We start from the raw sequence: 14,956 nt of genomic DNA, 5'->3' as shown, positions 1-14,956 counted from the left end.
ACTTCAGAAATGGTCTTTCTGAGGCCATTAAGGATATTATGGTGGGGTTCCCTACGCCTACTGGTCTGAATGAGTCTATGGCTATGGCCATTCAGATTGATCGGCGTTTACGGGAGCGCAAACCCGTGCACCAGTTGGCGGTGTCTTCTGAACAGGCACCTGAGACTATGCAATGTGATAGAATTCAGTCCAGAAGTGAACGGCAAAATTATAGGCGGAAAAATGGATTGTGTTTTTATTGTGGTGATTCAGCTCATGTTATATCAGCATGCTCTAAACGCACAAAAAGGGTTGATAAATCTTTTGCCATAGATACTCTGCAGTCTAAGTTCATTTTGTCTGTGACTCTGATTTTTTCACTGTCTTCCATTTCCGTCGATGCCTATGTGGATTCGGGCGCTGCCCTGAGTCTTATGGATTGGTCATTTGCTATACGCTGCGGTTAGTCTCGAGCCTCTGGAAGTTCCTATTCCTCTGAAGGGAATTGACTCTACACCATTGCTATGAATAAACCGCAGTATTGGACACAAGTGACCATGCGCATGACTCCCGTTCATCAGGAGGTGATTCGCTTCCTTGTACTGTATAATTTACATGATGTACTAGTGCTTGGTCTGCCATGGTTACAAACTCATAATCCTGTCCTGGACTGGAAAACAATGTCTGTGCTAAGCTGGGGATGTCAGGGGGTTCATGATGATGCACCTCTGATTTCAATCGCTTCATCTACTCCTTCTGAGATCCCTGCGTTTTTGTCTGACTATAGGGATGTTTTTGAGGAGCCTAAGCTCAATTCGCTCCCTCCGCATAGAGATTGTGACTGTGCTATAGAATTGATTCCTGGCAGTAAGTTCCCTAAGGGTCGTTTATTTAATCTGTCACTGCCAGAGCATACTGCTATGCGGAATTATATTAAGGAGTCCTTGGAAAAGGGACATATTCGTCCATCTTCGTCCCCTCTGGGAGCAGGTTTTTTTTTCGTGGCAAAAAAAGATGGTTCCCTGAGGCCTTGTATAGATTATCGCCTTCTGAATAAGATTACAGTCAAATATCAGTATCCATTGCCATTATTTACTGATTTGTTTGCTCGCATTAAGGGGGCTAGGTGGTTCACTAAGATAGATCTTCGTGGTGCGTATAATCTGGTGCGGATAAAACAGGGTGATGAGTGGAAAACCGCATTTAATACGCCTGAGGGCCATTTTGAGTATTTGGTAATGCCTTTTGGACTCTCCAATGCTCCATCAGTCTTTCAGTCCTTTATGCACAATATTTTCCGTGAATATCTGGATAAGTTTATGATTGTGTATTTGGATGATATTTTGGTGTTTTCTGATGACTGGGAGTCTCATGTTCTACAGGTCAGGAAGGTGTTTCAGGTTCTGCGGGCCAATTCTCTGTTTGTGAAGGGCTCAAAGTGTCTCTTCGGAGTCCAGAAGATTTCTTTTTTGGGGTACATTTTTTCTCCTTCTACTATTGAGATGGATCCCGTTAAGGTTCAGGCTATTTGTGACTGGACACAACCTACATCTGTTAAGAGCCTTCAGAAGTTCTTGGGGTTTGCTAATTTTTATCGTCGGTTCATTGCTAATTTTTCCAGTATTGTTAAACCTTTGACTGATTTGACTAAAAAGGGTGCTGATGTTGCTGATTGGTCTCCTGCGGCCGTGGAGGCCTTTCGGGAACTTAAGCGCCGGTTTTCTTCTGCTCCTGTGTTGTGTCAACCAGATGTTTCACTTCCTTTTCAGGTTGAGGTTGATGCTTCCGAGATTGGAGCGGGGGCGGTTTTGTCACAGAGAAGTTCTAATGGCTCGGTGATGAAGCCATGTGCTTTCTTCTCTAGAAAATTCTCGCCCGCCGAGCGCAATTATGATGTGGGTAATCGGGAGCTTTTGGCCATGAAGTGGGCATTTGAGGAGTGGCGTCATTGGCTTGAGGGTGCTAAACATCGCGTGGTGGTCTTGACTGATCACAAGAATCTTATTTACCTTGAGTCTGCCAGGCGTTTGAATCCTAGACAGGCTCGTTGGTCGTTATTTTTTTCTCGTTTCAATTTCGTGGTTTCATACCTGCCAGGTTCAAAGAATGTGAAGGCAGATGCTCTTTCCAGGAGTTTTGTGCCTGACTCTCCTGGAGACACTGGGCCTACTGGTATCCTTAGGGATGGGGTAATATTGTCCGCCGTATCCCCAGACTTGCGACGCGCATTGCAGGAGTTTCAGGTGGATAAACCGGATCGATGTCCACCAGAAAGACTGTTTGTTCCGGATGATTGGACCAGTAGAGTCATCTCCGAGGTCCATTCTTCTGTGTTGGCTGGTCATCCTGGAATATTTGGTACAAGAGACTTGGTGGCCAGGTCTTTTTGGTGGCCTTCCTTGTCTAGGGATGTGCGTACCTTTGTGCAGTCTTGTGAAGTGTGTGCTCGAGCTAAGCCTTGCTGTTCACGGGCCAGTGGGTTGTTGTTATCCTTGCCCATCCCGAAGAGGCCTTGGACGCACATTTCCATGGATTTTATTTCTGATCTCCCGGTTTCACAGAAAATGTCCGTTATCTGGGTTGTGTGTGACCGCTTTTCTAAGATGGTTCATTTGGTGCCCTTGCCTAAGTTGCCCTCCTCCTCTGAGTTGGTTCCTTTATTTTTTCAGAACGTGGTTCGTTTGCATGGGATTCCGGAGAATATCGTTTCTGACAGGGGATCCCAGTTTGTGTCTAGATTTTGGCGGACGTTTTGTGCCAAGATGGGCATTGATTTGTCTTTCTCGTCTGCATTCCATCCTCAGACGAATGGCCAGACGGAGCGAACTAATCAGACCTTGGAAACTTATTTGAGGTGTTTTGTTTCTGCTGATCAGGATGACTGGGTTGCTTTTTTGCCACTGGCCGAATTTGCTCTTAATAATCGGGCTAGTTCTGCCACGTTGGTCTCTCCTTTTTTTTGTAATTCGGGGTTTCATCCTCGTTTTTCCTCTGGTCAGGTGGAGTCTTCGGATTGTCCTGGAGTGGACGTGGTGGTGGACAGGCTACATCAGATTTGGAATCAGGTGGTGGACAATTTGAAGTTATCTCAGGAGAAGACTCAGCAGTTTGCTAATCGCCGTCGCCGCGTGGGTCCCCGACTTCTTGTTGGGGACTTGGTGTGGTTGTCTTCTCGTTTTGTCCCTATGAAGGTTTCTTCTCCTAAGTTCAAGCCTCGGTTCATCGGTCCTTATAGGATCTCGGAGATTCTTAACCCTGTATCTTTTCGTTTGGATCTCCCAGCATCGTTTGCTATTCATAATGTGTTCCATCGGTCGTTGTTGCGGAGGTATGAGGTGCCCGTTGTTCCTTCGGTCAAGCCTCCTGCTCCGGTGCTGGTGGAGGGAGAATTGGAGTATGTTGTTGAAAAGATCTTGGATTCTCGTGTTTCCAGACGCAAACTCCAGTATTTGGTTAAGTGGAAGGGTTATGGTCAGGAGGATAATTCCTGGGTGGTCGCCTCCGATGTTCATGCGACTGATTTGGTCCGCGCCTTCCATAGAGCTCACCCTGATCGCCCTGGGGGTTCTCGTGAGGGTTCGGTGACCCCTCCTCAAGGGGGGGGTACTGTTGTGGATTCTGTTTGTGGGCTCCCTCTGGTGGTTACTGCTGGTACTGGGTCACTTTGGTGGGTTGCGGCCTTTGGTTTCCACCTGTCCATCAGAGGCTGGGTGTTTCCTATTTTACCTGGCCTTTCTGTCATTTCCCTTGCCGGCTATCAATGTGTTCAGATGTGCTCTGTTTGGTTCCTGCCTACCTGCTCCCAGATCTTTCAGGATAAGCTAAGTGCTGATTTTCAGTTGTTTGGTTTTTTGTCCAGCTTGCTTATTATGTCTTAATGCTTGCTGGTAGCTCTAGTGGACTGAGGTTCTCCCCATGTGCCATGAGTTGGCACATGGGTTCTTGTAATCTCAGGATGGTTTTTTTGATTAGGGTTTTTTGCTGACCGCTCAGTCCCCTTTTGTATCATTCTGCTTTCTAGTTTACAGCGGGCCTCAATTTGCTAAAGCTATATACATCATCTCTGTGTGTGTGCCTTCCTCTCATTTCACCGTCAATACATGTGGGGGGCAACTATATCTTTTGGGGTTCGTTCCTCTGGAGGCAAGTGAGGTCTTGTTTTCTCTGCAGTACTAGTTAGCTCTTAGGCTGGTGCGTGGCGTCTAGAACCAACGTAGGCACGCTCCCTGGCTATCTCTAGTTGCGTTTGTCAGGCGTAGGGCAGCGGTCAGCCCAGGTTCCATCACCCTAGAGCTCGTCCGATATTTATTGTACTTTGCTTGTCCTGTGCTATCCCTAGCCATTGAGGATTCATGACACCTCAGTCCGGAATCCAGATAACCAGGCTACGCAAGTCCGGCCGGTCCAATGGCACCTCCAGAGTTCTCTTAGCAGGTGGAAATCTGTGCCTTCCTTCTAGCGCTATGTGTTGCGGTCCTTCCCTGCTGTGCTTACAGAAAGTCCCCACAACTGTTGTGTCTGTTTCTTAAGTTCCCTCACAACTCGATTAGATGATGTTCTGCTAATCCTCCGTCCCTCCCTGGTGTTCTGGTTGGGACGGCACCCGTTTGACGGGTAGGCTCGGAGCTCTTCCGGGACCCTAGAGTCGCCCCTCTCCACAAGTTGCCCCCCAAGACTGCATAGGTGATATAAGTTAGACAGCCCGCCTTAGACTTACTGCCCTGCCGCTGTTTAGAGTATTGCTTGAAGCTGGATGCTGAAATACCCTCTCGGCGTTCCGGCCACCGGTAGTGCGCCTCAGTAGGGTGTTGCTTCGGTCTTACAGCACGACCCCTACTGGTATTCTCCTATTGCTTGATCTCGTTTCTCACTCAGCACAATCTATCTCGCTTCTGATCCTTCCTTGGGCACCGCCGCTATGCTGAGCAGGCACGGTCCCGTTACGTTTGTTCAAGTTGCCAAGCCTCTGTCAGGATCCCACCCCTGACAGAGACCCTGCTGTATCTTCCCCCACAACACCCTCTGCCACAAGGTGTTGCCTGGTTCCAACCCAGTCAGCTTTCTGATCTAACTTCCTGCCTGACCCCCAGTTTACCCACTATGGTGGGGAGTGGCCTAGTGAATAGAACCCTTAGCTCCCCCCGGAGGCCCGACTGTGAAATGTATTGGTGTCTGTGATACCTGATCAGATGAACTCTTTCAGTGCCATCAGACGCACCATAGCTCCCCTTAGTGGCGGAGCCACAGTACTGCAACGACCAGGACTCTGGGGCGCTGCACTACCACCCCATTATCAGCTTCTGTAGAAGACAAGTGAAAAATTGTCATAAGAAAAAATGAAGAATAAAGATTGAGACCCCACTGGTGACGAGTTCTCCACTCTCCCCAACCACACAACTGCGCTGAACGATACAATGGTTGTAGGCATGCGCTGACACTTTGTTCAATAAGGGGAACATTGTAAAATCTCCTTCCATAGAATAATCAAAGCTCCTCCCATAGAATAATTAAAGCCCCTCCCATGGAATAATCAAAGCTCCTCCCATAGAATAATCAAAGCTTCTCCAATAGAATAATCAAAGCTTCTCCAATAGAATAATCAAAGCCCCTCCCACAGAATAATCAAAGCTCTTCCCATAGAATAAATGAAGCCCCTCCCATATAATAATCAAAGCTCCTCCCATAGAATAATCAAAGCTCCTCCCATAGAATAATCGAAGCACTTCCCATAAAATAATAAATAGAAGCTCCTCCTATTAAATATTAAAAAGAAGCGCATCCCATAAAATATATAGAAGCTCCTCCTATGGAATAATATAAGCTCTCCCATAGAATAATAAATATAAGCTCATCCTCCTCCACATCACTGGAATCAGGGTCTCAGCCCCTTTATCGTGTTGCTGTCAGATGGGCGAGAAAAAATATGGTGCCAGATTCCCTTTATGAAATTATGGTGGAGGGTGGACTTCGATGTTGACCTTCCACCTTCATTGCCTTTTCCAGAAAAAGGCCACAAAATCAGAAAATCCCGGGCCTAGGTCTAGTGGGGGTAGAACTAGTAATTACAATGGATCCCCGTGATGTAGGCAGACCCCTGATAGGTGGGATCCCTGGGACTCCTTTTACATTGGGACCCCGGAGTTTCGAGATTCATCGTTACCGAGAACCCAGCAGCGAGTATAGAAATCTGTTACTTTGCTTCCACTTATGACTAATATTAATACTTTGGGGCTTGTGGTTTCCGACAGGAAAGTGATGCCTTTTTCCTACCCTCCATTTCTGACTAGACTTGTTATATTTTCCCCTCCTCTGCATCCAGCATCATGCTCCACGTGTAGCCCCATCTCCCCTAGGGGCCCCGAACCCTCATGATGGGAGTCTGGTGACCCGATACCTAATTTGTCCGGCCCTACACAGTCACCCCTTGCACGGACCCACACGTGTCGTCTCTGTTGCTGATAGATTTGCTTATCCGCCTTCCTCAGCCTCCTGTACAGTATTTTCCATCACAATATGGGTTTTCCTGTCTTGTCAAGTGACAGATTCATCGCACCCCCCATACATCGGAGGAGCTGTTATCGGTTATTACATTATTTCCTTTTTGTGCCAGGTGGTTACATTTTTCGTTGCAGCAAGTTTTGCTTTTTTTTTCCCCGTATTTTCAGACTTCTGTTTCGTGTCTTATCTACATGTCCATTAGTTGTCCGTCACTATACAGGGGCAACGATTTTATTTACAATTTTTTATTTATTTTGTCTAATTAACTCTGGTTTTACTAAATATTTTCCCACACAGACACAACACAAAGCAGTCGGATGCCGAGCAATGTTCATGTGCGGAAATCAACCTGACCAATGCCATCAAAAGTCTGAAGCAGAATTTTGTCCAGCTTTTTAAGAAGGACACAAAGGTGAGGACAAGATAGCAAAGTGAATGATCAACCGTCAGTGTCAATATCCAACATTTCTGTAAGTCATTACTAGATTTTTCCTCATACAGAGCTCAAAATGCACTGCTTAGAGCCAGCATTGTTGTCATATAATGTCTACCTGCTGCCACCATTAGAGGGAGCTTATGAGCTTATTGCAGACTAAGGGTAAGTTCACACAGGATGTTTTTGCTGCTTTTTTATGCTAATTTTCAGCTGTTTTTTACAGTACCAGGAAAGCCTATGAGATTTCAGAAATCTCATGCACACACATCGGGTTTTTGTTTGATCTGTATTTTGTGCTTTGCAGCATTTTTTTGACATAGGGCATGTCACTTCTTTCAGCGTTTTCCACCCATTCACTTGAATGGATGGTGAAAAAGTGCTGCAAATACGCAAGGTTGACTTTTCCTGCAGCGTATTTGCAGCAGAAAAGTCAAGCAGAGCCAGATGTGACGTCACACCCGGATCTGCTACATCTAGATGGCAGGCTGCATGATGCGTCCATACAGCCTGTCATCCAGCAGAGCAGACCCGAACCCCATTCAACTGAATGGGGGATCCGACAATAACAGTGTGTGACACTCTGTCATGTGCATGACAGCACGGCAAACACTGCTTCTGATCGGCGGGAAAATCATCCCCGCCGGTCAAAGAGCAGCGCTTCCCACGCTGTCAGAAGACAGAGGGAGCGCTCAGCTGTGATCGGGGGTATACAGTTTACCTCCGGTCACTGGTGTCAGCTGATGAGACAACTGCTCCCATCATCTGACACCTACAGCCACTAACTACAGTGACAGCAGGAGCAGCGGATGGGAGTTTTCATCTGCCGCTCCTGCGCTATACATTTTTTTTTTAAAACAGCGTGGGTCAGCTTCTGCAAGGCTAGTTATCAAGAATAGAGCGGTCCTCACGCTAATTTTTTTAAATTATTTAAATAAATAATTTAAAAAAACGGCGTGGGTTCCCCCACATTTGTGACAACCAGCCTCGCTAAAGCTCACAGCTGGGGGCTGGTATTCTCAGGCTGGTAAGGGGCCATCGATATAGGCCCCCCCAGCCTAAAAACAGCAGCCCGCAACTGCCCAGAAAAGGCACATCTGTTAGATATGCCAATTCAGGTGCTTTGCCCGACTCTTCCCAATTGCCCTGTAGAGGTGGCAAGTGGGGTAATGAGGGGTTAATGTCACCTTGCTATTGTAAGGTGACATTAATCCGGCTCAGTAATGGAGAAGCTTCAATAAGACACCTATCCATTACTAATCCTATAGTAATTAAAGGGTTAAATAAACACACACAGTAATAAAAAAGTCTTTTAATGAAATAAAACACCACACAGTTTTTGGCCATCTTTTTATTGTTCTGCCATTCCAAAGCAAAGCCCTCGGTCTTCTGTAATAAAAATAAAATAAAAAAGCAAAAGTATACTCCCTGATCCGTTGCAGTCCAATATCACAAGTGTCCCATGCAGTATCTGGGGGAGATAAAGCTTACAACCAGAAGCGCTGCTAATGTGAGCGCTCCTGGCTGTAAGCTACTGGGGAATGAATGAGGCAGAGCAGGCGCAGGCTCAGTAACTAGCGGTGACGTCACAGAGCCTGTGCTCCCTCACAGCCTGACCTGAGGTAACCGCTGGACCGTGGGAAAAGGCCGGGATCTATCTATTCATTCTATCTATTCTATCAATCTATCTATCTATTCATTCTATCTATTCTATCAATCTATCTATTCATTCTACAGGAAATTGTTTTTTTTCTCTGTGTGCACTCAACTTTATTGGCATGCACAAAGAGAAAAAAAGCTCATGAAATAAAAACACACCAAAAAGTGGCAAAAAATGCACCAAAAACTCACCTAAACCTGTGTTTTTGGGGCAGCTTCTTTCCTGCCAAGATGATCAGGTTTTGCTGCAGAAAAAAAACGCAGCAAAAACGCCCAGTGTGAACTTACCCTAATACATAGAACTTAATAAAGCTGTATACAGTTAGCTCCTCAGCTCCCCCTAGTGGTGAATGACAGTTGTCCATATTTTATGTTTAAGCCTAGAATTTGGAGCTATGTATAAGAAAGATTGAGCTCCGACCACTGATGGTTGTATTAGTTCAGAAGGACCACAACTGGAGGTGAGGTAGGAGCATTCAAGGAATTTAGTCAAAGTCACCACAGAAAAGAAGAGGGAGGTATGTAGTCAAGATTAGCTGAGAGTGAGAACTAGAAGGCACGTGAGCCAAAGTGGCCGCCAGATAAACTATTAGGACTGGAAAATGGAATATGCTAATATTAGGACCACGAACCTGGACTAACAGGAATGGAGGAGGTAAGAGTCAGGGAAAGGATGTCCAGTGTAGGATAGTTTAGATGCTATACGAAGGAGATCTTAAAGGGAATGTGTCATCAATGATCTATTGTTTAAAAATCTTTGTTACATTTATTTATTTTTTTTACGTTTCAGCAATTTTTTTCATGTCACAATCTTTATTAAAAAACAAAATGACTAACTGTGCAATTTTCACACTGGCCACTATGGATATTTTAAGATAATACTTTCTGTCCTTTAAGGAAGATATTACAACAGTTTCCTTATCAACAGAGCCAGGATTACAATGACTGATAGTAATTACACCTCTATATATAGGAGATAAAACAAGATCCACCATTCACAATAGGTGATGTCACAGCTCACCTCCTCCTCCTGTACAATGACCGATAACACCGCTATATACAGTAGATAACACAGGATCCACCATTCACAATAGCTGATATCACAGCTCACCTCCTCCTCCTGTACAATGACTGATAACATCTCTATATACTGTAGATAACACAGGATCCACCATTCACAATAGGTAATGACAGCTCACTTCCTCCTGTTCAATGACTGATAACAGCTCTATATACAGTAGATAGCACAGGATCCACCATTCTCAATAGGTGATGTCACAGCTCACCGCATCCCCCTCCTCTATAATGACTGATAACACCTCTATATACAGTAGATAACATAGGATCCACCATTCACAATAGGTGATGTCACAGCTCACCTCCTCCTCCTGTACAATGACTGATAACATCTCTATATACAGCAGGTAACACAGGATCCACCATTCACAATAGGTGATGTCACAGCTTACCTCCTCCTCCTCCTGTACATTGACTGAAAACTCCTCTATATACAGCAGGTAACACAGGATCCTCCATTCACACTAGGTGATGTCACAGCTCACCTCCTCCTCCTGTACAATGACTGATAACACCTCTATATACAGCAGGTAACACAGGATCCACCATTCACAATAGGTGATGTCACAGCTTACCTCCTCCTCCTGTACAATGACTGATAACACCTCTATATACAGCAGATAACACAGGATCCACCATTCACAATAGCTGATGTCACAGCTCACCTCCTCCTCCTGTATAATGACTGATAACTTCTCTATATACAGCAGATAACACAAGATCCAACATTCACAATAGATGATGTCACAGCGCATTTCCTCCCCCTGTACAATAACTGATAATAACACCTGTATATAGAGGTATTATTGCAGCGCCCCAGAGTCCTGGTCGTTGCAGTACTGTCGCTCCGCCGCTAAGGGGAGTGATGTTACGTCTGATGGCACTAAAGGAGTTCACCTGACCAGGTATCACACACACATTACACATTGGTTCTATCCAGTAGGCCACTCCTCACGCTCTGGTAAAACTGGGGGTTGGACAGGAAGTTAGGGAGAAAGTAGTTGGGAAGAGCTAGAGAGAGGACCTGTCAGGGGTGGGATCCTGGCAGAGTCCTTGAAAGGAGACAGATACTTACGGAGTTGTGCCTGTGCCTTACAGCGGCAGACTCCTAAGGAAGGACAAGAAGCGAGGTTTATTGTGGAGAAGTGAGGAAGGGAAATACAGCAAAAAGGAGACAATACCAGAAGGAGTCGTGCCTCAAGATCAGCAACATCCTTCTGAGGCGCGTAGCCGGTGGCCGGAACGCCGAGAAAGTAAGAGACTCCACGCATTACTTTAAACTACGGCCGGGCAGTTAACCATAGGTTGGCTGTCTCACCATTACACCTAACGAAGACAACGGAGGCAAACTGTGGGAGAGGGGCGTCCCTAGGGTCCCTATAAAATAGCTCCAGGCCTACCCCGTCATACGGGTGCGTCCTAGCCATATCATCTGGGGGACGGAGAGAGAGAGAAAGAACAGAAATATACACGACAGTTGTGAGGACTATCCCGTGGTGCTCAGCAGGCAGGTACTACAACACACAGGCGCTAGAAGGTAGACACTGATTTCCACCCGCAAAGGGAACTCTGGATGTGCCTTCGGACCGGCCGGTCTTAGACAGCCCTGTTAACAGTACTCTGGATTGAGGATCTTGAAGCCTTCAGTAAAGAGGTAAAGAGACTGCAGCTCGGTGTCCTCGTTATTCACCGCAACCTGCACCACGCACCACCACCTACACCTTTCATTGGACGCCCCTTAGCAGGGTCACGGACCGGGTCTAGCCACCGTGACAACCCCAGAACTGAGACAGAGAGGCCCGGTACCGAGTACCCCGCGGCCCTGTGTCTGGGGGCGCTCCATTATCACAGTACACCTCCTCTTCCGCCTCCCTTCACAATGACCTTTGCAAACTCTCATTAGTTCTTCAGTACAAGATAACAGATCTGAATCTGCTCACTGCTGCTAATGTACAAATAAGTTCCCGGAAACATCAGGAAGTTAGAGTTGAAGAAAGTCCCAGCACCAGTATGAAAACTGTAAGATTTCCTATTTTTATTTTTAATAAAAATTGAAATAAGAAAAAAATACAAAATATAAAACCTAATTTTAACAATAAATCATTTTCTGATGACACATACCTGTTAACCAAAGTATAGCAGATGTTAAGATGAACTGGACTCAGCGACACTAAGCCATGATCGGGTGGCTGTGTGTGCTGGACGCCATAGCGCAAGAAAGAAGAAGGAACTCTAGGTTGCTATCTTAGTAGACTATAGCTTTCCAGAGACAGAGGAAAATGTGATGCGTCACCCTTGACTGTCTCAAGAGATGGTGGTCCATGGACCATGCGATGCGTCACACTTGACTGTAGAGATGGTGGTCCATGGACCAGGTGATGCGTCACCCATGACTGTCTGAAGAGATGGTGGTCGATGGACCTGGTGATGCATCACCCATGACTGTCTGAAGAGATGGTGGTCCATGGACCAGGTGATGTGTCACTCATGACTGTTTGAAGAGATGGTGGTCCATGGACCAGGTGATGTGTCACTCATGACTGTTTAAAGAGATGGTGGTCCATGGACCAGGTGATGTCACCCATCACTGTCTGAATAGATCACCAGATTGACCAGGCAAAGCTCAGGGTTTCTGTTGGCCTTTGTCAGGAGCACATTTCCAGATCACTGTTCGGTACGGCTGCATCTATGGCCAAATTAGTCATGTGTATCTGCCAATCCCAACACTTTCCAACACAAATCCTCTTCCCTTTCATGTGTCTTTGTCTTCCACAGCCACAATTTCATAAGATAATCACCAAAAACTGGCTGATAAAGAATACAGCATTCAACGCCATCATGAAGTCTACAGGAATCCTCTGCCGGTGCCTAAAATATTTACTTCCTCCGCACAATAAGGTACATTGGGCTTCTATCCCTGTGGATCAGCTGCCCCATAAAGCATTTCCCGTAACCTATGTTAAGTTATAGGAAATCCTGTTCAGGTAGAGAGTTACGTAATGTTATGTCCTGATCTGGAGATTCTGTGTGGCAGACACCATGGATTAGGGGGAAGGTATGGCCTTTAGTGGACACTGGTGACCACCATCAAAGCTTCTGACTTTCTCAATGATAAGTATGAAGAAAGCAAAAAGGTCTTAAAACTTTTTAAAAACTTTTCATAGGTCAGAAGGTCCAATTATCCCAGTTTCCAAATGTGTCTCTCTATTGTAGGGAGCTTTTATATTTAGGAAGCTGGACCATTAGAGGACGGTAGCTGGCACTGCTATGGGGGCCCTGTGAATTGGCAGTGATGCAGGAGGCATAGTGTCAGGGTACATTGTGGATGTGGATGTCCTCTTGGTGTGTGCTCTATGTATGGCACTGTTATAGCGTAATTATCATAGGCAGCACTCCTATTGGGACTGCTGTGAGGGCCGTGTATCTAGCACTGCTATGGGGGATATTGCAGCTGGCCATGTCTTAGTAACCGGTGGCATTGCATTAGGTGGCAGCACAGGAACGGTGGCCCTGGGTGCAAAAAAATATGTGCAGCACTGCTGATGCCCCGGATCTGCATGGGCGTGCCGCTTTGAAATGTATCAGTGTCAGCACAATATTAATATGGTGGGATCCTATTGTGGAGCGGGGGGCCGTGGACCCCGTCAATCTCTGTTTGCTGCAGGCACTCGGTCTGTATAACGTCAGGTCTCATAAATCCTACACCTGGTGGCAGCATTATTACCCCGTCACTGCTGTGATACAGTAATGCCCCCTCCCCCGTCAACCCCATGGATGTGCGATGAGGCAGAGAATACATGGCGGGGACAGTTTTGCAGGTGTGCTGCCATCATTTCCTCTCCCCTATACACAGTTCCCTGGGGTGTGGGGTGCAGAGGATGCAGCTGTGGTAGAATAACCCACACAAAAGCCTCCTAGTATCTTAATAAATGTACATTTATGGCCCCCGCAAGGCTCCTCTTTCAGCTTCTGATTGTTGTTTTTGCTTTTTCTATTGTTTTGTCAGTTTCAAGGTGAAAGGATAAAAAATTACTGTTAATGATTGTGAAATTCTCTAAAATCCAATAAATCCAGGATCAGGGGGATCTGATTGGTGCAACATTATTAGATCATTTTGTATGCAGGAAAAGACTAAAAACCCCTTTAAATTCCCTCTTTTTAAGGTATTATCTCATATGCCCAAGTGGAGCATACAGATGTCATGGACGGGGGTCCCTCGCTTTAAATTGCATGTATTAAAAGGGGCTCTATTAAAGTGTCACTCCCAAAATAACATGTTATCCCCTCCATAAAATAAAGGATACCTTGGGAACTGACTGATGGGACCCTCAGGGATGGGGAGATTGTGGCTCAGCAACCCTAAAAACGAGACCCTGCAGCTCCACCCTTAGTTGTGGGGGACCCGCTCCATTCATTGTCTGCCAAAAAAAGCGCTAAACCCGACTTTCTCCAGCAGCCCCATTAATAATGAATGGCGCACTACATTTACCAGTTGTCATCTACCGACTGGTTTGACGGTAATTATTAGATCAGTAGTAATAGACCATTGGGACCACCCACTGATTGCCAGAATGGGGTCCCAAATTCTCTTATGATAATTGAGTAAAGCAGTCAGCTCTTTCCAGCAGTCCCTTACAGAGCGACTGAGCAATGCCATAAATACTCGACCACTACATCATGGACACCAAGGATTTGGGAACCCTTTGTTCTGGTGATCAGTGGAGGTCCCAATGGTCAGACCCCCACCAATCTACTAGCATTGGATTGGTAAAAATTATTAAAAAAAACTAGACCAAATCAGAGTCCTGTCCCAGTTCTGGTGGAGTGGCACTTGGTAGGCGAGTACTATGGTGGGACCCGTCGTCAGACCAGGACTCGCTTCTTCACTTCTCATCATTGTTTTGTACATTTTGTAACATTGAGGTTTCTGAAATTTGTGAAATTCCTTTCAGAAGCTTCCTTTTTAAAGGTCTTTGTGATTTGATTCTTAGAACTTGTGTTGCTTTTACTTTTGCAACTAAGGTCTAGAATGAGTCACGAGATGGAAGGTTGAGCTGGCATGAAATGGTTTGTGGTGGTCTGTGGCTTTTCTCTGAGGGCCTGACTAAGGGGTTTCGTTTTTTAAGGTCAGAAGCGGCGGTCATATAGTTGTAGTCTCAATAAATGTAATTTATCCATATAATAAATATCTTATTACCCAAGAAGCCTGATATTATAACGATTAAATGGACAAATATCTGTCATCCAGGTACGGAATGGGGATGAAATTCAGCCCTGGCATTTGAAATCACACAGGCCCATATTGTCCCC

The 14,956-nt window shown here is 45.8% G+C and overlaps 1 protein-coding gene across 4 annotated transcripts in view; it reads left to right on the top strand.

Annotated features, from left to right (window-relative positions):
- The window catches only part of EXOC3L4 (exocyst complex component 3 like 4), a 161,057-nt gene that overhangs the window by 122,764 nt on the left and 23,337 nt on the right, over nucleotides 1-14,956 (top strand). For all 4 annotated transcript variants that reach the window (XM_077268891.1, XM_077268909.1, XM_077268900.1 and 1 more), the window contains 2 exons: nucleotides 6,775-6,889; nucleotides 12,422-12,544. In XM_077268891.1, coding sequence (XP_077125006.1) covers nucleotides 6,775-6,889; nucleotides 12,422-12,544 — 238 coding nt within the window. The remainder of the gene's footprint in view (nucleotides 1-6,774; nucleotides 6,890-12,421; nucleotides 12,545-14,956) is intronic.

Source organism: Ranitomeya variabilis, chromosome 1 (assembly GCF_051348905.1).
Source record: "Ranitomeya variabilis isolate aRanVar5 chromosome 1, aRanVar5.hap1, whole genome shotgun sequence".
Classification (NCBI taxonomy): Eukaryota; Metazoa; Chordata; class Amphibia; order Anura; family Dendrobatidae; genus Ranitomeya; species Ranitomeya variabilis.
The sequence above is the reverse complement of the archived record's forward strand: the minus strand, read 5'-3'. Positions and strand labels throughout refer to the sequence as shown.